At 28.6% G+C, this 24304-nt stretch overlaps 1 protein-coding gene across 21 annotated transcripts in view; it reads left to right on the forward strand.

Moving 5' to 3' along the window:
* LOC148227436 (tyrosine-protein phosphatase non-receptor type 13-like) overlaps positions 1-24304 on the forward strand; it is a 157597-nt gene that overhangs the window by 60154 nt on the left and 73139 nt on the right. Inside the window, exon 1 of one of the 21 annotated variants that reach the window (XM_088201570.1) lies at positions 16138-16355. The exons of 19 other annotated variants lie outside the window; for them this stretch is intronic. In XM_088201570.1, the coding sequence (XP_088057696.1) occupies positions 16346-16355 (10 nt within the window). In that variant the 5' untranslated portion in view covers positions 16138-16345. Of the gene's footprint in view, positions 1-16137; positions 16356-24304 lie in introns of those variants that run through there. One more of the 21 variants, XM_088201568.1, reaches the window with a different exon arrangement.

The following is a 24304-nucleotide window of genomic DNA, read 5'->3' on the forward strand; positions in this document are numbered from 1 at the left end:
AAGCCACGTAAATAAAATACTTGGAAACTGCAAACCAAATGGTATCTATATGTGTCTCAGAGCATCAAATTTTATCTTTCGATTTAACTAATGACCCACAAAAATATTTAGATGATCTTATATTCTAGAATTAGGTTTTATTATAAAAGTATTAACTAACACTGTTAAAGCTTTAAAAAAAACTATTTTGTTAAACACAGTTATTGCTTTTAAATACGTTTTTGTAGTATAATTATATTATATAATTATATTCAACATGAGGATGTTCGGCAAGACTAGATTAATATATTCATTATTAATTATAATAATATATCAATTTTCAATCTCTTTGTATAAAGCAAATATAATGACAGAGATAAAACCAGACATTTAATATTTTTACTGTCAACTATCGCTTTAACATATGACAGTTGTCAAATAAAATAAAATTTTATGGTTATATTTCAAATACCACTATAAAATTACATTAAATATGGTATCTAAGTAAAAACTTATTTATTTAAAACACCGGCAATATTACTGATGCTAGTAAAAATATTTTAAGACATAACATGAAAAATTTGGTATGATAATTCCAACTTCTTGAAAGATTTAATATCTGGAGTTATTTTCTTCTTAAATTCAACGAAATGGGTATAAGAAGGAGCATTTTTTTTACAAAATAACATGCTCTGAATTCCATTTGCATTTAATTACATTATTATAATAACTATGCTATTAGTTTATTTTAATATTTTAAATAATATATGATGTATATATGGGTTACATTTACACATATGAGTGTGTAAAAAATAGTAAATAAATATAATGCGACATTTTCCCTGAAACTTTTAGCTTTTACCGTCTTTTTCCTTAACGGCTAAAATGAACGATGAAAATTGAACGTGTCGGCGACGTGCCTTTGAAATAAAATGTACGCGTGGCGCTTAACCCATCACGGCGGAAACATGGTTAACCCATTTAAAATTAGCAGGTTGCTACTAAGAAACACCCACACATCCCCTAAAGCCAACCTTTGAGAGACGCATCTTTCCTGCGGTGAAACTTTTAGCATGCCTCATCAGCAGATCCCTTTTAATAACCGTTTTAATTTGCCTTATGCATTCAACCTAAGGTAAAGTAATATAACACAGTATGTACCTATTTAGTTTTATCTTTTGTATATACATATATATTCTTTGTTTGTCTATACAATTATTTTTCGTATTTTAATTGTTTAAATTTTCATAAAATCGAGGTGTTACGATCTATCATATACCTATAAACCCAGTCCTATTTGGCGAGCGGATATGGATTCAAAAATTTATGAGGTCGTTTCCCAGCAAGTGATGGGATTTTCGTACACGAGCGGTGATTCAATATCTTCGCTACATTTTCATACTTCGTGTCGGGCGCTAATAACGCACTGAAATATTGATCGTGTGTTTTTATCTCGCTTGGGGTTAAACGGAACCAGTTATATGATTTATCATGCAATAAAGTTTAGCGAGAGTGCCTTTCTTTGAATTTTTCTTGCAAGTTTTCTGCGAGCTTCGTTAATCGCAGCGGCTGAATTTAATTCGACTCCATTAGGCGCCGATAGAAATCTACTCAGTAATTTTTGTGTTCCTTAATGGCCTTCGGCATGACTTGAGATGGAATTCCTTTTTGTTTGATCGCCGGACAGATTTACAGCTTAATACTCTCGGCCAAACAGACTAACTTTTTGTTTATGACCTAAGTAGAGCCGTTTTTCTTGTGGAGCTGTAAATAAAAAATCAATATAATAGTTCAGAGTATAATTAAAACTACTATTCATTAATGCACGAATATTGCTGCCAAAAGTGAAATAAATATATTATTTTTTTCACAATAATCAGCAATACATAAAAATAAAATCAAATAGGAGTAATGCAATCGTTGATCGGTGATCAAGATCAGACCTGTTATGATCATGATTAAAATCTTAAGTAATATATCATATAAAAACAACATACTATTGAACTTGAAGCTACAAAGAACGATAGCAAAGAAAATTTTGCAACTGCTTCATAAGTAATAAATAACAATATAGAATATCACCCGCATCTGTTACACCAGAAAAAGCTTTTTCAGCTACCGATTTGCATTGAACAAATTTTATATTATATTTTTATATGGGCTAAGATTGTATACTATTAGTTTTACTTTTTACATTTTTATAATATTTTCAGCAACCACTTTCTTTACAGTTAAATATATATTTGTATTCAAACATCGTCGATGTTGTTTTTGCTAATTTTGAGATGATTTGTTTTTATAATATTATGCTGATCGCGTAATAAATTTAAGACATGGTTTGGGTTTCTAGGTAAATCCATACCTTTATAATAAAGCGAATTCTTTAAAAACTCACTCTTTTTAATCTCGTAAATTAAAAACCATTAGCATAATTAAATTTTGATTTTATTCATGCTTCTCATTTTAAACATATTGTAAAATTTCCATCTAAATATTTCCCCTTTTTCAATGTAAGCTTTGGTTTATAATATCTATTTTTATTCTACCATAGTCACCAACATTGCTTTAATGCATTTACCATTGAGCCTGGAAATGATTTTATTTCATTTTCAGCTCTTTTTCGGACAATAGTCTGATATTTTATTAATCGTTTTATAATCTAATTTTTACAATTGATTAGTGACAACAGGTGGCCTGCATTTCTTTATTATGAACGTCATGTCATTGCCTATAAACAGAAGCAAGTTATCAATAGACATAGCAATTTAAGTGCCGCTGAAAGAAACATCAAGTTTTTGCATTGTTTTTGGCGCAAAATATTGCCAGACTTTTATTGTAGAGAAATATGTGTACACTAATCTTCGTTGTTTTTTGTATCTTGAACCACTTTAACCTAACGTTTTTATTATTTATGATCCTGGAATACATTTAGAATATTATGGCATTTTCTTGAACTGATCGCTTTATTCTTATAGTTTTTGAAAAGTAGAGCTGTTTTTTTTTCTTAGTCCAGGGATCCTAATATTTCTGCCAACACTACATTTTTTATTTTGCTCTCATAGTTCAAGATTCTACTTAATCTAAAGTTAAATCTTATGTGGGTGCTGATTTATTTGGCCACAAGCTAAGCATCATTTTGGCAACACTGACGAGGAGGTGGCGAGAGCAACACATTCCTCCGGCGGGGCCTCATCCGCCATAAAAATAATGTATGTAACTGTAACATATAAATTTCAATTAACTATAACTGCAGCTGTTTAATCTGTGTCTAATTGCCACCCATCACCATCTATCCGCTTGAGCAATAATATTTAAAATTTTAAATAAATATAGATAATAAAATTAAACTATTACTCATAGCTTTAAAAAACTATATGTTCGTTCCAATTAATTACCAGGATTATTAAATAGAACTCCAAACGAATGTAGATATTTCTCGATTGTTAGGTAGATTACATCTCTCGGATGTGTTTCGTTATAAATCGATTAAGTTGTACGAGTAAGTTTTCCGAGATGGAAACTATTATGAAAGCCCACCGCCATTATCTGCACGCTGCTGGCAATAAAAACATTTCGGCGATTTGGCAAACATTCGTATCACAGCATCCATCTCGGTGGGCACTTAAAACCTTTTATGACTTCCCTAATGTTGACTCTGCGGCGGGATAAGGATTCTTAAGTGTAATTAAAAGTGTCCAGAGTGAGACTAGAGATCAACCTAAACAAAGCCGTAACCTTCTGACAATGATCAAAGATAATATAGAAAAACATTAGGCATATATTATGACAGCATGATTTTTAAGCTTTTTTGTTCGAATATTTATGATCTTAAAGGAAAATGGTGTACGTCGTTTAAATTTAAAAAAATATGTAATATACTTAATATTTAAATATAATCTTAACTACACTACTTATAAAGTTGTTACTGAAACTTTATGCGCATAAGGCTTATTTGTCGACGGCAAAACCCACATTCTTTGTTTGTCTTTCTTTTCTGTCGTGCGGATACAACTTCTTTGAACTTTCTCTGCGATTTTGTCAACTATCGAGAGAAGTTTTTCATCCAAGAACGGTGAGCTTTGATGTTAAAGAATTTCGGAAAAAGTCGCTTCGTACTAATTTAATAAAAATAAATAAATTATCTCTCGTCGACGTATTTGGGTATCGACAGTTTACTAAGCTTAAGTTTTCCTGGATTGTTTCACAACACGAGCTCGACATACTTTCTTCGCAAAAAGCTCTATAGGAATGCGTAGCTAATACAGAATTTATTACTGTTCATTTTTATTGCATTTGACCCATGTTACTTTAATTTTTGTATTAGCATTTCAAATTACATGCTGAAATCTGCCTTTGTTTTACATGGTGTCCGTTAAATATCGAATCACTTAGTTAATGTAATGTACATACAAGACAGTCGATTTATCACGAGATTTTTTTTCTGCAGACTCACCAATGAAAGCTTTTGCCGTTGAAAAGGATATTTTTTGAATTATGACTGTGCCGAAAAATTACTCCGGGTGAACCACGAAAAAACTAGTTAAATATTTTATAAACCATAACCTCGAAAAATGTGATAGTTATATGTAAACGTACGTAGTGTAGGGTAAAAAATAACGAAATTTAATTTAATTTTTTCTTGGGAAATACTTACAATTCATTCTTACTGTTTTTGAAGTTCACTTCTTATAAACAATTGTTTGTTTTAAGTTTCTTTAGTTATCCAAATAGGAGCTTTTCTATTATGTAAATAAATCTACGTGACTTGTGACTTACAAATATTTAAAAAATTGGAAAATAAGTTTATGAAACACATTTCATCCATCATAAAAAAATACATATTTTTTAATTGATTTTTAAATAACGTATATTTTAAAAACTTAATTTAATTGTTTTATTTGTAATATTGTTATGAATTTTATTTTTATTTTGATATTTGATTATGGTTGGAACTAATGTTGTGAAGTCTTTGATGAAACTCGCTGACTTTTCTCAGTTTATAGGTAATGAGTTTCAAGAGTTTTTAAGATCTTTAAATTCATCTTTCGGTATTCCAGCTTTTAAATTTATTAATAATCTTATTGACACTATATAAAATAATTGTTATAGCTACGAGCTAGCTGTGACTCGGATAAATATCGATATTATTATTGTTTTGACTGACCTGGTAGGAAATGCTTTATGGTAACGCTCTCAATAATAAATGAGACATGATAAGAATTTATTTCTTGCCCTACCACTTAAAATACCTATGCAGTGTATATCTGTGCTGCCGATACTACGAGCGAGTGATCTCTACTTATCATTTCTTAAAGTTAAACCAAGTAGTTTAAAATAAAAGCAATGTATACTATAATATATAATATTATAGAATATTCGCATTATCTGAGAAAAGTTTTTTATGGAACATATGCCTCTCTTAATCTTAATATATGCGGTTTATATATTTTTTGGTTATAAAAAAGTTACCGAATTAAGCACTTTGTTTCCTTTTAGTTTTATTAAAAATCTTTTATTTTTATATTTTCGAAACATAGATTAAAATTTCAACAGGTTTCCTTAGCGGTAATGTGACTGAATTACTTCCAGAAACTTCCGATTATTTAATTTAAGCACATTTTGAAACCTTGTGAACCATTTCTAACTCTAATCAACCTTACTCCCGCGACTCATCACATTACCATAAGTCTAACAATTGGAATAATTTATGCAGAGTGCCGCTCTGTCGCGAGTTTGTTTGGCTCCTTGTCTTCCGAACCATTTGCTTTTCATCGAAAAACCTTTGAGACGATGACCGCGCAATTTATATTTATATAAGCAAACTCCGAGACGTGCATTAGTCGCAATAATGAAACAAGAGACGACATTCTTATCTGTCGTTTACACAGCGGCGTCAAATTTCAATTAGCATGCGAGATTTAGATGTGCGAATCGCACAAATTGACAGGTATATGTCTGAGCCTTGACATTAATGATACAATTAAAGCGTTACTAGATATTAATTATAATTTGTGAATAATGATAAAGGAACCGACACATCGGTATGCTGTGCTTATGATGGCTTATAGCACTAGATTAATTTCGCTGAATAGAATTCATTTTGGTTCGACCGTGCGCAGACCCTTGGATTTAATTACTGAAACTTATTATTGCAGCTTATTGCTTTTGCTGCTATGTATTTAATAGCACTATTAATAGTATTATTGAAAATTTTATATTATATAAATATAACAATACTTTTTAGGATGTGATAAGATATGTGTAAATTAAATATATTATAGAACAGCTATAAAATAGTACAAAAATAATAATATTTGATCAACATGATAGACCAGTGGTATAGTCGCTGACTAATACCTTAAGTACTTGGGATTTTATCATATATTCAATTTCAATCTGTGAGATCAGAATTAGTGATTTTAATAATAATTCTGATCGATCATCGCAGACGAAGTTTTTCTAGATGATGTATGTACATACATATACCTATATTATTTAAATTCTTAGATTCATCGCGATTGGAACTTATGATTCTATATTTCGGCAGTAATGCTCCTGCCATGGTCACAAATTTTCAGTAACTGCTGCTCTAGTTTTTGACATTGGCGGGATTAATGACATTCATTAATTTCCCATTCGCAGAAACCGTGTCTTATGTTTTATTCAAATGTGTGTTGATCTGGTCGGTGACAATTTTTGATGATTTTTTCGCTAGTATAGACTCCAGAAACTGAAGCTAGGACTGAGATTATGATCCTGTTTTCGCGTTTGTTCATTGCGTGTTTATTTCCATCGCTCTATGTTTTTCACGTTAGCCTGAGTCCTAATGCTGGTAAAGTCAATCTTATGCTCTTCTTAAAATTAATAAATAATACAAAAATAATTTGCTCAGTCTATACACATTTTAAAGGCTGCACTATAAATATAGCCAAGACAGAAATGTTTGTCTTAGTTATACGTCTACATAATAAGATTCAGTGTAATTTAAAAACTTTGAAAAGGCTTTCAAAAACATTGAAAGGGTAAAAGAAAAATAGTTTTTTTTTAATATCAATGAAAGTTTATGTTAGTCGTTATTGGTATTTCATTGATTTTTTTATGTGGTGATAATATTTTCTTCATAATTTATTGTGATAGTTTTTGTCATGTGAAAATATGAGATCCATTTTTATTTGTCACGCTATCGGACTGAAATATTTCACAAACTTCGCTATCGATTGTTACTTTCAAGGACGACGAATTCTTGCGTTAGTACCAAAATATTCTCAAACTTTTATACAAGAATGAAGGCATGGAGCATTCTTGGTAAACCCGTCCGGAGCTCAGAGGGTCGCTTTAATCTCTTGGAAACAGGGTTCGCATCAGTTACTACCTTAATCCGATTACCCGATGTATTTAACCGATGCCTCGCTTTGTATGCGCTCCAAATAAGGGACGAAATGTTGGGTCGTAAAAGGAGAACGTGAATTTTTATGTTGAGGCAGAGGAACTTTTGATCTTGATAATTTTTATTTTTGGAAATGGTCGATCGTAAAATATTCCCACTTTCATTATGTGATAATATTTTTGAGTTGGCATTATATTCGACGTTTCCATTTCGACATCAAGAAAATGTATTATTCTACTTTGATTTCGATATATTTCCTAGTTTCTTGAGTAATGTTCTCCCTCTTATTGAAATGGCGCTTGTCTTATAGTGTAATATTTATCATCGGAGCGCACGCTTTTTTATCTTTACAAAATAAAGCTAGATACAATATATGCTGACGTACAATACAATACACAATGAAATGTATTGTTATTTTTATATTATTTATTGCTGAATATGTTATAATTTGACATTTGTGTTATTGTAATACTTTTAACACTTTACAATGGGATGGTAGCACAGGTCGAATAAAAACGCCTAATATTAATATACATTTAATATAAATGATTAAGCGTTCAATGTAAATCGCCTTTTTAATGGCCTAATGGCAACATTAATCAAATAAAAACTCAAATTACACATTTTTATTCGCACATCATTCATTATTCAAATTCGTTAACTCGTCATTGTATAGTGTATATAAAATGTACATATACTAAATCGTTTCTGTAATTTTTCATGTACGTACAGGCGTGGCGTGACATGTCACACGTATACATACAATATTAAACATTAGGGCCTTGTGATATTCAGTAATGAAAACGATCGTTTGCTAAATATTTTCGCGCGATGATATTCGCAATGGCGCTAATGCCCTTCGAATATATTTTTGAGCTGAATATAAATACTGTCGGCAGGGTTCGTATTATAAGACGATGAAAATTTTGAACGTCTTCTCTGGGGGTTCAAAGGTGGAGGAATTGTTCGTTGAAAGCCTGCTGAATATTTCCTTTGTACTGCGGGAGCTCTCGCTATTGCGTTCGTCCCGTGGGACCATTGTATCCAAAACCGCCACGTGAAAGCATCACCATTGTCGCTGCTGGGTTGTTTTAACTATTTTTTAAATAAAATACTCTAATATACTTGAAAAAAAAACTATACAAGCTTAACATTTCAGCAAAATTAAGTAGAACTAATAAATTATTGACTAGTATGTCTTTCAATTATTTTTATATATAATATATACATAGCAATTTACATTGTATTGTAGCATCATACAAGCCTTGTCAGACGTTATTATGTATATCTATGATCGTAGGAGTATCTGAAAAACAGAAAATAATAATACAAATAATTTATTTTAACATTTTAACTTATATTTAAAAATAAATATATTCTTTCTTATTTACTTGTTGAAAAAAATCTATTCAAAAATTGTTTACATATCTTTGTATTGAATTCCCATTTCAATCGTAATTTTTTTCTAATTATTATATATTGGCTGACTTAAGTTGGTCGACGAGAAGATCAATCTCTTGCTGACCGACTGGTGATAGATCTTGATATAAGTCCAAATAGAATTAAATAAGACGTAATTCTCAGATTTAGTGAACCTCGTCGTTTGTGAGCGCTAGAATTCCGTACTGGAAATCTCAACCCTTATATAGTATATTTTAATTAATTTTATTTAAAATATTTATATTCGATTTTATTTTAATATGTTCTCAATGCAAGGTGTAAACATTTTTAACACCGAATTGTATAGCAACTTAAAAATTATTTTATATTTTTTTTGCGTGAGAGTTTTAGTTAATATTAATTAAATTTGATTATATTCAAGAATATATTTTTTTAATTGTACTTAGTCTTAGTCATCGCACATAATTTAACAGGTGCTTGCGTAGACAAAGAGTCAATTTGATATGGAATAACTGAAAAATTATTATATTACGATATTTAAAAACAGCGGCTGTTAAATGTTGGTCGCCATATTCATATTTAATTTTATTTATATTAAATTGATTCACAATTTATGATAAACACTAATACATTAAATTTCACACACTCTTAATAAATTATTTTAGCACCCATTTCACTTTAGTATATTTATCACACTAAAATCGTTCTCATCGCTCTATTCTGCAACGCCTATTAAAATTGTGAATTCAAATTAAAAATAAAATTGAGGATCATAGAAAATTTGTGCTCGTGACCTTCTAATTGGTGTGAGAATAAATTTGTTTCCATGCATTTTTGAGGGTGAGAATATAATATTAAAATGCATTACCAAAACTTAAATGTTTTTGACTTCTGAAGTTTTTTTATGTATTTCAAAAATGTAAATATAATTATTTAAAATATAAATATTATAGCTAAGAGTTTATTGCATTAATAACTATTAACACGTACTAAAACTTATATTATTAATTCAATGAACAACTAGCATTTTATTCATTAAAAAATCAACCTTATTATAACCTAACCGACAGTATAATTATATACAGAAACAATTCTTTTGATTCGCTTCACTTGACATGTACATGATACATACATATATATTGTTTTAGTTTTTGATGGAAATCAACACGGTACTTAGCTTCGGGAAATATAAGTACATGCTTTTCTATCTGTGTTGTTTTTAACTAAGAACGATGCAGCTATTAAATTGCTTCAGTATAAATAAAATCAAAACTACGAACAAGATAATTATCGACATTATCGAAACGTCGCGTCGGAAAAAGAGATGAGAAAATGGACGACACGCAAGCCCTTCCATCATTCAGAGCTAAATATCGTGTTAAATTCCGACAAAAATCAGATCAATAACATATCACCAACATACTTACATATACGTTTTGTCATATATTGATTTTAAATAACATATTACGTTGATTTTAAATAACATATTAACCTTTCGCTCGGACTCTTGCACCTATTTCAACCCATAATAATTGAGAACGACTCTATACTCTAACACGTATACTTTTTACATATGTTGTTTTATAGCACTATATTATGTAAAACAATACAATTTAATTAAGGTAAAATAAAATTATATCATGTATAATAATAAAATTGCTAAAATATTTGTAAAGGTCGATTAAATTATTAACTTGCTTTTTCAAAAATTTGCGTACAGCGCATAATTTAAATATTCCCCTCGGCTAGGGGTCGTTTTTATTTATTTTTCACTTAATTTGCCGCCCGGTCTAAACTCATTATATAGAAAGCAAAAACGGCATCCCCTTCAATTTACATCGCGAATATAATACGATCCTGTAGGACTAAGTCAGGGGGTGGTGTTGGATGTTATTCTTATCTCACCTGTACCCTCACCGGCGCCACCTCTTAATTTCACCCCCTGGACGCCTCCCTCGGTGTCAAGATTACCCACACACCCCCAGCTAAATCTCAATTTAACGACGCCCCGGAGTGTTTTATTTTACCATTTAACATACATTCCGAGGAGCACAAATCTATCTCATCTTAATTATCTATCAAATCAGGCTATATATAGAATAATAATGGAGCTTTCTCTCCGAATCACCTTACTTATAATCAATATTATATTAATTTGAGCAAATAAAGGCGAATCACAAAAGAGAAGAACGGTTCGAGACCCAACCATAAATGGCAATCAACGCTTCGACAATGGCACTACTCTAGTTATATAAAATATAATTTTCCAATTACGTTTTATCATAAATCATCTACAAATACACCGTGAAGACATTTATAATTCAATTATGTATCTACCGTGTCCCACGTAATTGTACATATCCGAGATTTATTAATAACAAACCGAGGCGGAATTTGAGTCGGCGTTATTGCGCGCATGTTCGTCTTGTACGTATTGTCTTATCTTATATTATAAAATATTTTTTCTTTCTGTTTACATTACAATACGTCATTGAATTCTAGTATGCTTAGGCGTCGTTGAAACAGAGCGACCTTATCCCTGAATCTCGAGCGGTTTCGCTGGCAGCCATAAAATGCTCCCACTTTCGTTTCTTGAGAAGCAAGTTTTGTTATATCGTGAGCTTCATATACATATTGTATATACTAATATATGTATGTAAATATGTATATATAGTAAATTATCACAAGCATATAAATTTACAAATATAAATATATATATTATATATATTGTAAATACATATATTTTATAGATTACGACTTTCAATATTACAACGACTAATGCATATATTGCTAAGAATAGATTTGTATTAAGAATTAAATATCAACGTGGCGGAGCAAAATGCATGCTCGGTACGGTTTATTTGACGTAACCAGTTTTCTTAAATTAGCCGTAGTCGGTAGCAGTTGCACTTTTGTGAGGTGAATGTTATAAATTGCGGTTCAGAAGCGACCGAGCAAGAAATTATTTTCTTACCAGAACAGACGGCACGTGGCGCATGAAATAACACAAGTAATTTATTTTAATCTCAAATCACATATGTATGTACTTTAATGCATTTAAAACACTTTAATTTTGTTATCAAGTTTGCAGATGAAAAACTGTTACTAAAATAACAGTGCTAATATTTTAATAAATAGTATTACAAAATTAATAATAATTGACGCTGGAACGGAAGCTCGTTTATATTCTTCAATGTAAAAAAATGCAAAAATAACATTTTTTCACATATATTTTATGTTTTTCATAGCGAACAAGTTACGCAAACATACATGAATAAGTAAATAGAAATGGATGTGTTATTTTTCAGAAAATAATGTTATATGTGTTTCCGAAATATACATCATATAAACGGGAAGCAAACAGTGATATAGGGTTTTGTATGTTGTAAATACTACCATATATCATTTAATCAATCTTAAATATTTGTCGATGTAAATAAATACAATGTAATGTAATTTATTTTTATAGTAGATATTTTTATAAATAGTATAATATATTTTCTATAATTTCTAAATATTATTTTTTTACCTTAATATGGTTTTAATCTGAATACACGATAGATGGATTGTAATATCATTGCGTGACTGTGATTAAATATATGTAATTGACCCTAATTAAAGTTAGCTTATACTAATTACACGTCTCTCGTATGCTAATAGATTATAGCTATTTATAAATATTTGTATTAAGCAATTAGAAAATTCTGAGAGGCTCTATTTTGTATTATTGCAAGTTATTATACTATGATAATCATTTTTTTTTATTAAAATTGGAATCGAATTTAGGAGTTTCTCGCAACATAATAATCTTTAATTATCTTAGTATTACTTAATAGTAATTGTATTAAACTTTCAAATGTCTTGTAATAATACATCGATATTTTTTATCTTATGAAAATAGGGAAAAACATTAGTACAATACTAAAAAAATATACAGTACTAAGAATTTTGTGTTATTGTTCGAACACAGTAAACTACAAAATTATGTTATTTTCCGCGAGTTTCACGTTCCATTCAAACGAGTTTATATATTCATAGAGATAAATATTATTTTTGAAGCACGTAGGATTGTGCAAATGTAATTATTTTAATACAAAAGGATTATATGTATCATATTTTAAAACAATAGTATTTTAGATAAAATGTATAAAGTCATTAAAATGGTTTAGTGAGGATATGTACATTTATATTAGCATTATTTTAATTACTACAAATATTATATCTTTTTTATACTACTAGTGAAAATTTAAACTACCTGAAAAATATTAAAATCAGAAAAAGTAATCCAGCATCAGCAATTTATTTATACCTTTGTGACAAAATGTTATGTAAAATCTATAAATGTTATGTCATTTTGATTCATTCCATTTGACGCTTTCCATTCGAACATCTCTCCAAAGAAAGATATGCTTGTGTCGATTCGCAGACATAATAACTTGGGAAGCATACGCCTCGAGTGTTTCGCACACAACGTTTATATCGCGTTACAGACGCAACACTCTGAGATAACTCTGTTTGTTCTGTTCATGCTAAGAGCATGCGGCTTTTTCGGCGTCAAATTGTATACGATGCATAACCAAAGATAAATCAAACATATTTGAGAATAAGTGAATATGTTATGCTAATGATGTGTTTGTGTTGGCATTATATGCACATTTGTAAATCACAACACTTAAAATAAATAGTATTACAATATAGATATTTTATTAAAATAAACTGTTTTATCAATTGAAAATAAACCAAAAGACCGATGGTTAAAGTTGTTGAGCTACTAATGAATGCGCACCTATGCAATTACAAACAATTCTGAGAATATTCAGTTTTACATGCTTTATTATACAATATATTTCATATATTAATTTTATTGAAATAGTAATAACTTGATACACTTTATGTGGAGTTGTTTAAAAAAAAGTATATACAGTTTATAGATTATAGGTTAATATAACACAAATAAAATACAAATCAAGTACATTTAATAACGAAGTAGTATACACACTAGGTTATAAAATAACGGTAACTGTGCATTTTTAATATTTCTATTGGTGCTGTATAACTGGATGCAGAATTAATAATGCTAAATATGCTGTTATTATAGTACATTTTAACGGCAGCATTTGTACTAAATACAATGATGTATTATATAAATAACTAAATGTTTGTGTATATAGGTAAAATAGTAATATATCTTAATATAATATATATACCTATATATGACAATATAATGAACCAAATAGTTTCAAAAGTATTCATACCATTTAAAACAATATATTATTTTAAATGGTGCAAAAGACATTTATTTATTCAAGTTTTCTATTAAACATAAAATATAAGATATATTATGATATACTTTATTACTTTGTAATAATTCGTCAAAGTAAAAATAGATATAAAATCATTATTAATATCCGTTTTCAATATCCTACGTACCGTTTTAAAGCTCGTGAAATTTTCTCATTTCACTTTATTATTTCTTTTGTTAAAAAGAGATCAAGTTTTACAAAAGAGGGCATATTTTATAAATCAAATAAAAAATAAAATCATACTTGAAACAATTATTAACAGCTTTTTATAATTTGTGTTATTTTTTATCCCACTTATTTTTTAATATATTCGTTTTGTGCTTATATTACATTACGCTATTTGGTTAGTAATTAAATCCATCCTTTACTTCAGTTATATTTATTTTATTAAAAAATAATGTGTTTTAGCGCATATTTTATTTTAAAGTATATATATCAAGTATACTTATTAGACATTTATAATAAATATATTAGATATTTACAAACACTAGTCATTTTTTAATGTTCATGCAAATTGGCTGTGAACAAATATTTTTCAATATTTATGTATGTATATATAACATAAAACATCTCCACATTTGTACTATATTCCTACGTGTTTTTACTAAATACATATATTGATGGGTTCATTAATTGAACTACCATTCCATTCAATAATTGGAGAGATTTAATCGGTACGCTTAACAACAGTCAAAATGCTTTTAGGAAAATTTACAGCCATAATAATCTAAATATCGTGCTATTAAATCATCAAAACCCTTTGTTTCTTTGTTAAAATTGGACACCACCATTAAAATAACTATTTGCAGATTAAGTCGCGAAAGCCTTGAAAAATATTAACACGTGCATTTATTATTTTCATCCAAACAGTCGTTCGTAATCTGCTCTATTTTTTATTGAGGCTGTGGCTGTGTATGTTAGAATAATATAACCCATACTAGTATAATTCGGAAACATATAAAAATAACCTTTGCGGTAATTTGGAACCCTAATAAATATATTATATTCTAATAATTAGTGAATAATAAATAATAAACATCGAGGTTTTTCCTGTGATTTATTCAAGGTAAAAGTCAGCAATATTTTTAGGCTCGTAGACCACATGTTTGAAATAGATTTTTTTAATATTTTCCTCAAATTTGCTATTTAACAGTGTCTTTCTAAAATTGTCTGACTAAATGACATTCGCTCAATCTTAAAGGGTTCAGTCTCAATGTTGCAGATCCCATTTTATTTTGATTAATTATTTTATTAAAATCTATAACTTTCTTTATTCTTCTGCTCACTTTTTGTAATAAAAAGAAACACCATCTTGTTGCAAATATGTCATAAATTTTCAGTTGTATTTAAGGAGCTATTAGTTTTTTCTTGGAAGTTGTCATTAACATAAGCATTTACTTGTTTTACTAAAAATTACATTTGCTCTTTGACCTATATATAAATGGCTGTGTTTTTAATAGCAAAACATTCTAAAATTTATTAAACATTTTTTTTTGTTAAGTAGTAGTTTTTACTTTATGGGTAAATTATCTTAATTTTTTAAGCTGCGTTAGTAATTTTAATTATAGTAAAGGACAGTAAGCTGCAGAAGTAATATTGTTTTTAATGTAAACATAAGCGCTTATTAATTTTATCAACTTTGTAAAACCTAGCTCAACTCTTTTATTTTAATTTGGAAAACCGTCATTGACTGCTTCGAACAACAATATCATCACAAAATGTTTTGGTGACATATATTGTGTTGAAGCTTCTTAAACTCCGTATATTTTGTCCCCTTTTAAAATTTACAAGGAGCATCACAAGTATTCTCATGCTGCAGCTGAAGATTACGTGAAAAGAAATTTCTCTTAAACACAGACATAAGTGTTATCAGTTGATTTCTGGAACAACTTTCGCATCTTAAATCAACTGCTAGTGATTTAAGATGCTAGTTTTTGATATAATTCGCGAAATTTATTCAATCAGCTGCTCTCGTCGGTTTCGGTCTCGCCGAATTGCACCGAGATGCACGGCCTGTGAACAAGTCACCGGCTTCGGTAAGACCTGTTTTTATTGGCCGCTTCTTCTGCGGCCAACCAGTTGGTCTTTAGATGGCGTTGCGGCCGGTTGCGGCCTTGGCCACGCCGCTTTATCTCAATCGGACGGAGTTCATTATCTCACCTGGAAGCACGCGATATTCGGTGACGTCTCAGTGACGACGACGATGTTGGAAAATCCCAAGTGATTCAGTGATTGTGTTATTTGTTTCTTGTTCGTTGTTTTGGAATCGGCCACCATGTTGACAGGTAACTATGCACAGCCATAACCGCGACTCGACGTAACCGCAGCGGTTTCGGCGTTTAACTCTCAGACGCAGAACTATAATATGTGTAACCGAACGACCTTCGCTTTTGATACGTTTCGATTGTTGCACCGCCGAGACTTTATCGATAGAGTCGCTGGAGTGTTGCTTAAATGTTGTTATTCTCAATCTTTCATTGTTTCGCTTCGTCTGTGGTGCAATCGTCATGGTCCTGGTTCAGCACCGTGCAACTCTTATTATTCAGTCGAATCATCATTGTAAAATTTTTGCAACGAAACGTCGATAGGCAAGTTTGTGCATTTAAATTTCGATTTTTATAATACCTATTACAAAGGTTTCATATCGCAATATCCGAATAAAATTAGTGCCATTATTTCAACAACAATCAAAACCCCTTAACTTCCATTCGTTAAAAAGTGTATCTATATATGTATATAATTACAATGTATATGGGATATTACTGTTGTTATTATCAGATTTAAATGTAAACATACTAATCTATCATCTTATTCTAGAGTGACTATTCTTTTAATTAACATTGATGTTAAATAAAAATAGGTAGAATATAATTTCCTTCATAAACAAATTTTTATGCAATTTTTACATATTATTTTTTTTATTTCCGGGACCTATAACTTAAGAATTCTCATATCTGCAAGAGTTTGCAACATATTTGATTAGTAAGTCGTAGATTAGCTTATTTTACTGTTTTAATTACAATTGTTTTAAATGGCAATTAAATTTTCATTTTTATATACAACACATAAAATTAAAATGAAAATCTCATTAAAATGCTACATTGTTTCATTATTTTTCTATATACATATACCATCAATATAAAAAATATTTTGTTATGACATATACATACATATATATATGTATAGTAAATTAATTCAGTCGAGTTTTTTTATGACACTAGTGTTTTCACTTCCAGTATTGAATTATTATTTACAAATAATGATAAACACAAGTAAAATTTATAGAGAGCAAGGTCTGAAGAATATGATGGATGTTTTATAATTTTTATTTGTTTTACAACTTCATCGCCATTTGTGTGCAATTTAAGTATGTCGCTTTAAAGGGCAGTGTTTAAATTTTTTTTATCGTTTGCAATAACTTGCAACAATAATTGTAAAATAAATATCAAAAATTTATAACTCCATAATATTTCCATATATTTTTAATGTTACTTTGTTGTAGTCACTAATAAATTTCTTTCACTAAAAAAAATATTTGTCGAAGCTTAGTCAATTAAATTTGCAGCCTACAATTGACTCATTAAAACATTTTTCTTGTTATATACTAAGGATTTAATCAAAGTTAAAAATTTAATTAATAATTATAAACTAGGTTTTAATATTTACGAAAAATTTGTAAAAATCTATTTCTTATTTTTTTTGTTTACATTTTACATTTTGTTTACATTCAATTAAAAATTTATATATTAATAATTAAAAACATTTACATATATTGTAAATGTTTACATATATTTAGAAAACCAGTCGAGTATGGAAATAACGGCAAGGGATACTGCGAGAATTCGAAACCAAAAATTGACTCTGGCATTCTCCTGGGACTTGCAGGTGTCACAGCAGTAATCACGTGGGTTCAGATCATTAAACTTTTCTGACAGTTCGTCCCTTAAGATATGTTTGCGTAATTTGTGTTTTTAAACGGTATGTCAGACAGGTTAGCTATCTTCTTATTTTTTATATTCCTAAACATTTGTCAATGGAAAAAATCCTTTACGTTGTATTAATTTAGTGATTAGTAGTATCCCAAAATTATTAATATTTAATGCAGCTTTTTATACACATATTACTCTAATCTTTAGCGCAATTTCCATGATGTTAAATGAACTTTAATTTATTAAAGTCTCCATGGCCAATATAAAAGCGCTATCGATCCAGTCGAACTTCAGTTTAATTTCTACCGAACACATTACAAATATATCTGTTTATCAAATTCACGTTATTTAGAAAGTTCATAAAATAAAGAAATGCATTTCTGCACTTTGTTCACAGAACTTTTGCTTTAAATTAAATTACAATTATATTTATAATAATTAATAACTGATAAAGTAAAAAAAACAGTTTGAATTGCAAAAATAATTTCACACAAACAAAAATCAATTAAAACCTAAATTAACGACCCACATATTCCAAGTATTTTTCAGTTAGAAACAATTATAACACAACAAACGCCGCATTGTTCTCTGGATTATAACGTTATTCGGTTAAAATCGTTACGCTTCGTATGTATTGAAGATGCGTTATAGTCGATTAAATAAAAAAAAAACTAGTTTTCCATCGACTTATGAATGAGTAATACATTGTATACCTACGCATTGCGTTTAAAGTGATTTACTTTGGTTATAAGGTGTGAGGTTTGCGTAATGAATCATTCTTTGCGATTCATTTATAAAAAGTAATAGGAAAACATTTTAAAACATACTATGTTTTATTATTTATATAATATTTATACATAGAATATATAATGTGTGCTCACTTAATTTTAGTTAACAACATATATAAAAAATAATATTTAAGTTTGATACGAACATGTATTATTTATTTTGGTTATCGTTTCAAAACTGATTTTTTTCGAAAGTTAAACTGTAGAACTGAACTTTTCATAGTGCTGTATAAATCGACTACACATTGTATATACCGAGAGGGTAAGTTTTATTCTCCGGTGATTTTAGCTATTTGTGCTCCCTGCCCGAAGGCAAAGTTCCCCATAGAAAGTAAAGAATCTCGAGAAGTTTGTAATTCTTTTTTTTCAGGAGTTTTCTTATCCAACCCACGTCGACAGAATATAGAGTGTTATATATTCAAACAGATTTGAAACTACAATTAAGCACAGAATCGATCGGTTTTTTATGATTAGGATTTTAGCCTTGACGATTTTAAGCCAGACATTTTGACTACATTATTATCTTGTTTCTCCTTATTTATCCAACAACGAAAATATATTCCTGTTTATTCAGCTTGAAAATTTGATGAATCATCAATTAGCACCACTCGTTACCAAAGAGTCCATCAACATATTTTCGCGATAAAAGAGCAAATATTTAAAATTATATTAGAATACACAACCTTTGATATTTTATTTTTCGTCTTGAATATACGAAAAGACACTCTTTTATTAGTTTACTTAAAGGTTTTCACGTTTCACTCGCGCTTGATCTTCGCGTAAATTGGTCTTGAGTCGCCGCCTTGGAGAACTTTGAGAGAACTATACCATCTTGATTAACACCTCGTTCTTTTGAAGCGCTCGCTCTCCAAATGCAATTTTAAAAGAAAAAGTTATCTATATAAAGATAAAAATAATTTAAAATAATATTTTATGAAAAGTAATATTAACTATATTAGATTAACTATAGCCTTTTTATCACCTAGTCAAGGCTGAAATGTTAATTAAACCGTGTCGAAACACATAAAATTGATTGTTGGCTTTTCTGCCGTCGAAGTTTGCGTGTCACTCAATATTTCAACATAATGACCAGACATTTCTGTATCAACAGAAATTTTAATTAAACTCTACCGATGACACTTATGGACACGTATCCGGATAAATTAGTGTATTATGATGCAATTAGTTCATTAGGAGATAATATTATAATGGATCGTAATTAATAAATATTATTTTTAATAAAACATGCTTAACATGTTAATTAAAGCCAATTTATTATATTACCTCATACAAGATTTTAACGACACAGATAAAATAAATACATTTGTATCCAAAATCATTAGATTTTTTTCTGTATAATTACGTTTTTTGTGTATCGTTGATTTAATTTGAGAAAAAAATATTGTTTTCTACATTATTACTTTAATAATGATTTTATTTCGATTTTTTTCGATTTACTGTGTATTTTCTACAAAACAACTATATGTGAAGTTAGATTCTGGTGTAATTTGTATCAATAGTTATGCTTAACATTTATTTATTATATTAGATTTTATCATTGCAGAAATATTTTTTTTCAAAATAAAGTCACGTCCTCAAAAAATATTAATATATAAACCATAAAATTGCATTTTCGCAAAATAATATACATATATAAAAATTTAAAAATATCTATACATGCTAATAAAACTAATAACAATATACAAATCTCAGATCTAACTTAATTAATATAGACTTTAACAAAACAAATTTAATCAATGTTTTCTCAGCAGCATTAGCTTATAGAAAACTAACATTTTCCTACTTAAAAAATATAAAATAATCTTAAAATTAAACCTCAAATTAATTGATTTTATGCTAAGAATCGTAGTACTATATACTATAATAAAAATTTATTAATAGAATAAAAATATATTCAAGTTTAAAATCGATGTATAATTTTACAATTGTGCAAATATGATCCATTTCTTTATTATAATTTTATAGCTAAACCTAATTTTGGAGCACGACTTTGACTTATTCATAAATTTAATAATATTAGAGATGAAACACTTTATCAATAATTAATCTCGTGACTAGTTTCATATTAATATTTTGAATCTCTATAATTAATAACAGAATTAGTTTAAATGATTAAATCTACGTATGAAATATATTTATAAATAGTCGCATACATAAATGTATTTCATTAATTAAAACCCACTCTACAATTTAATTTAATTTAAATTTAAACATATATTTTTTATTATTGGAATATGCAGACGCCATATGTGTATTCCCACATTATTATGCATATATACCTTTTATTGTATTGTAAGCAACAACTGACTACCGGCTGGTGAATTTACTAAAGGTAGCGTTCGTTATAACCCATAACATATATACGGGAATTCAAATATTAAAAATTATTATATTCGGAAACGTGACACACTAACCAAAATTTAGCACGCAAATTACGAGCGATTAATAAGTTTGAAGTCACGTAACCAGACAAGGGAGTATCTTTAAGATACGTACGTACGTGACAACGAAAGTTAAGATATACACATGTTCTTAAGATGTGGAGTAATTTAACGATAGTTTATCTATCGTTATATGTTAAATTATTAAAAGCAATATTGATATAATATCACATGTATTTTGGTAGATATGTTTTATTTTTAATATCAACCGTTTCTCATAATCGAAAAGAACGAGAACGTGAGTCTGGCACAAGTAACAATTGATTAAATTTTTAGAAGAGAATGTACCAATACGTGTTACCAGTACTCAGTGTGTAAAAGAAGCTCGACTTAATTGTCTCACCTATTGTTTCGTTCTCTGGCATGTCGCGATTTCATTTTAGATATGACCAGGTAACCCACTTCACTCCTGTGTAAGTGGTTTAATAAAAATTCAACTTGTTCGGCTCCGTTATTAAAAGTCTGAATTCAATTACGCGTTTTCATCTCAATTTTTTTAATAAAGTTTCACTCTTTCGAATTATTATCGTTTCTATAATGTGTATAATAGCGTTAAATATTTAAAGAAAACCCTTTTCTTATCATAAAATTTATTCTAAAAGGCTGGGAAAGCTCTATATTATATGCGACGTCCATAAAAGTCTTCTTGGGCACAGTACTGACTTATGAACGGTGATATAATAAAATAAACGATCGTGCATGTGAAAATTCGCAAAATACTTTCCATATCATAATACGAACATTGTTAGAAAGTGGAGATTGACTCTAGCACTCGCATGCCCGCTTTTATACTTTGTTTCTTTAGCGAATTCCTAAATTAAATATGTACAAAGCGTTAAAATTATTAATTATTGAGCAAAAGCTCGCGCGTTCGAGCTGTAAGGGCTTAGAGTCGAAAGCTCGCATTAAAACTTGTAATTCTGCAAGAAACAAATTAAATTAATGCAAATTTATGAAACGCGTCCCATTCGCTTCGCGAGAGAGCCACTATTGTTTTATTCATTGGATACGTGTCAAAAATATGTATGCGGTTGATTTTACAAAAAAAAAGCCGTATTGTAACAGAGAATCGTTCATTGTTTGATCAACATGAGAGGCGATTCAGTTTTCACACAAAATATTGAATTACTTTTTTTGCGGCTTTGTTACGTGTTCGTATGACTTTTATTACACGAAAATGAAACCTCAATGTTAAAACTATAAAAATTTGATATGCAAAAAAAATAATTAAAGCACACATATATATTTTGAATATAAACTATCTACATAACAAATATATGTATATGTATATTAAATGCAAAGAAATGCATCAATAACTTTTAGAGAGTTAAGTTTGCTGTTTCGTCTTAGGTTTGAACGATTTAATTGGTTTCATTAAAACAAGTAAAACATTGCAAAAGTGATCTGTTCATCTCCGGCAATTATTCTGAAATTTTCTCTTTGAGTAAATAAAAGTTTCACTATGTGTAGGTGTATTTATAATATGTATTCTCATTTGCAACACGCTAAGTATAAAGTTTTATAACCCGAACGGTAATTATTTTCACACACGGCCGGTGGAGCGAACCGTAAACGGCGTAAAATTTTACTTTCGTTTTAAATTTTACTGATTTTTTACTACTTCTACCGATTGGAAGAAAATAAATAAAGGGCTCAATAAAAAATATCTTAACTAGCAACTAACAATTTTTAAAATAGCTCAAATTAATTATTGATAAAAAATATATTAAAATATAGTATTTTTAATGTTGTTATATTATTGTATAATATATAATAAAAAACAGAGCCACCAAACCTTTTTAATTAATTATTAATGTTGTATTTAAAACATAATTAATTACTTTATAATATACAGATTTACTATCGATATTAAATTATATTATTTATATATATATATATATATATATATATATATATATATATATATATATATATATATATATATATATATATATATATATATATATATATATATATATATATATATATATATATATAAACATTTAAGTATTAAGCTTTTTCGTAGACAAATAGATAAAAATAGCTTTAATTTATTTAAGCTCATAATCTAAAATAAAATTAAACAATATATTGTAAATAACTATATAATAATCAACTTTTTCATTTTTATAATGCTTTAAATTTAATTAAATAGGAAGAAAAAAAATTATCATATTTAATTACTTTATGTAGATTTAATACTCAAAAAGCTCATTTTAGCCTCGTAATGCTTAAATTTATAATATATATATTTATCACTTTTATTATATATATATACATATATTTTTTTAATGGCTCGCAAGTATGTATATTATGTAAATGCCTGGATCTGATATTTAGGAAGTGATGTACTTGTCATGGTCATATAGTTTGCGGACTTTTTAAAGAAATTGTGACCAAGGCAGGTGCATTACTTCCGAAATATTGAAATGTACTAATACTAAAGTACTAATAATATACGTACATATTATGTCCTTTCATTTGCTATTTATGCCAAAATTCATTATAGTAAGCCACCCTGAAATAAAGTGCTTCGTTTAGTTCATAGTTGTTCTAAAAATTGTTGATTGGTTAGAGTCAGCTATTTAGATAAACTTGTATTTTTAAAACTATTTGAAAGCATTATTGATACAGAAAGGAGTGGTAGCATCTACTTTCTAATTATCTATCAATTTTTACAATAATAATAAAACGCTTTAGAAAATTTTTCTGTTCGAAGTATCTTTACGAATATAAAACGTTTTATCCTTAAAATTTTGGTTGCACGCTTTTTTTCATGGCTCTTTTGGATTGAGTTATTATGATGGATTACCATATCTTATGTGTTTGCTTTATATACAACGTAAAAGGAGACTAAGAATATGATAAGCTAATACATAATAAGTTTTAGTCATCACAAATTTTTAACAATTAAAATTTATTTTTTATATTTATGATTTCAAGGTCTCAGACTCACTGTGATGATCACTTTTGATCTAATTCGTTTTGTTATAAAATGTATGTTCAAAATTGTTCGTTTTCCCACTACACAATAAATATTTCGCAACATTTATAA

Source organism: Plectrocnemia conspersa, unplaced genomic scaffold (assembly GCF_051122295.1).
Source record: "Plectrocnemia conspersa isolate PC_06_02 unplaced genomic scaffold, ASM5112229v1 ptg000013l, whole genome shotgun sequence".
NCBI classification, from domain to species: domain Eukaryota; kingdom Metazoa; phylum Arthropoda; class Insecta; order Trichoptera; family Polycentropodidae; genus Plectrocnemia; species Plectrocnemia conspersa.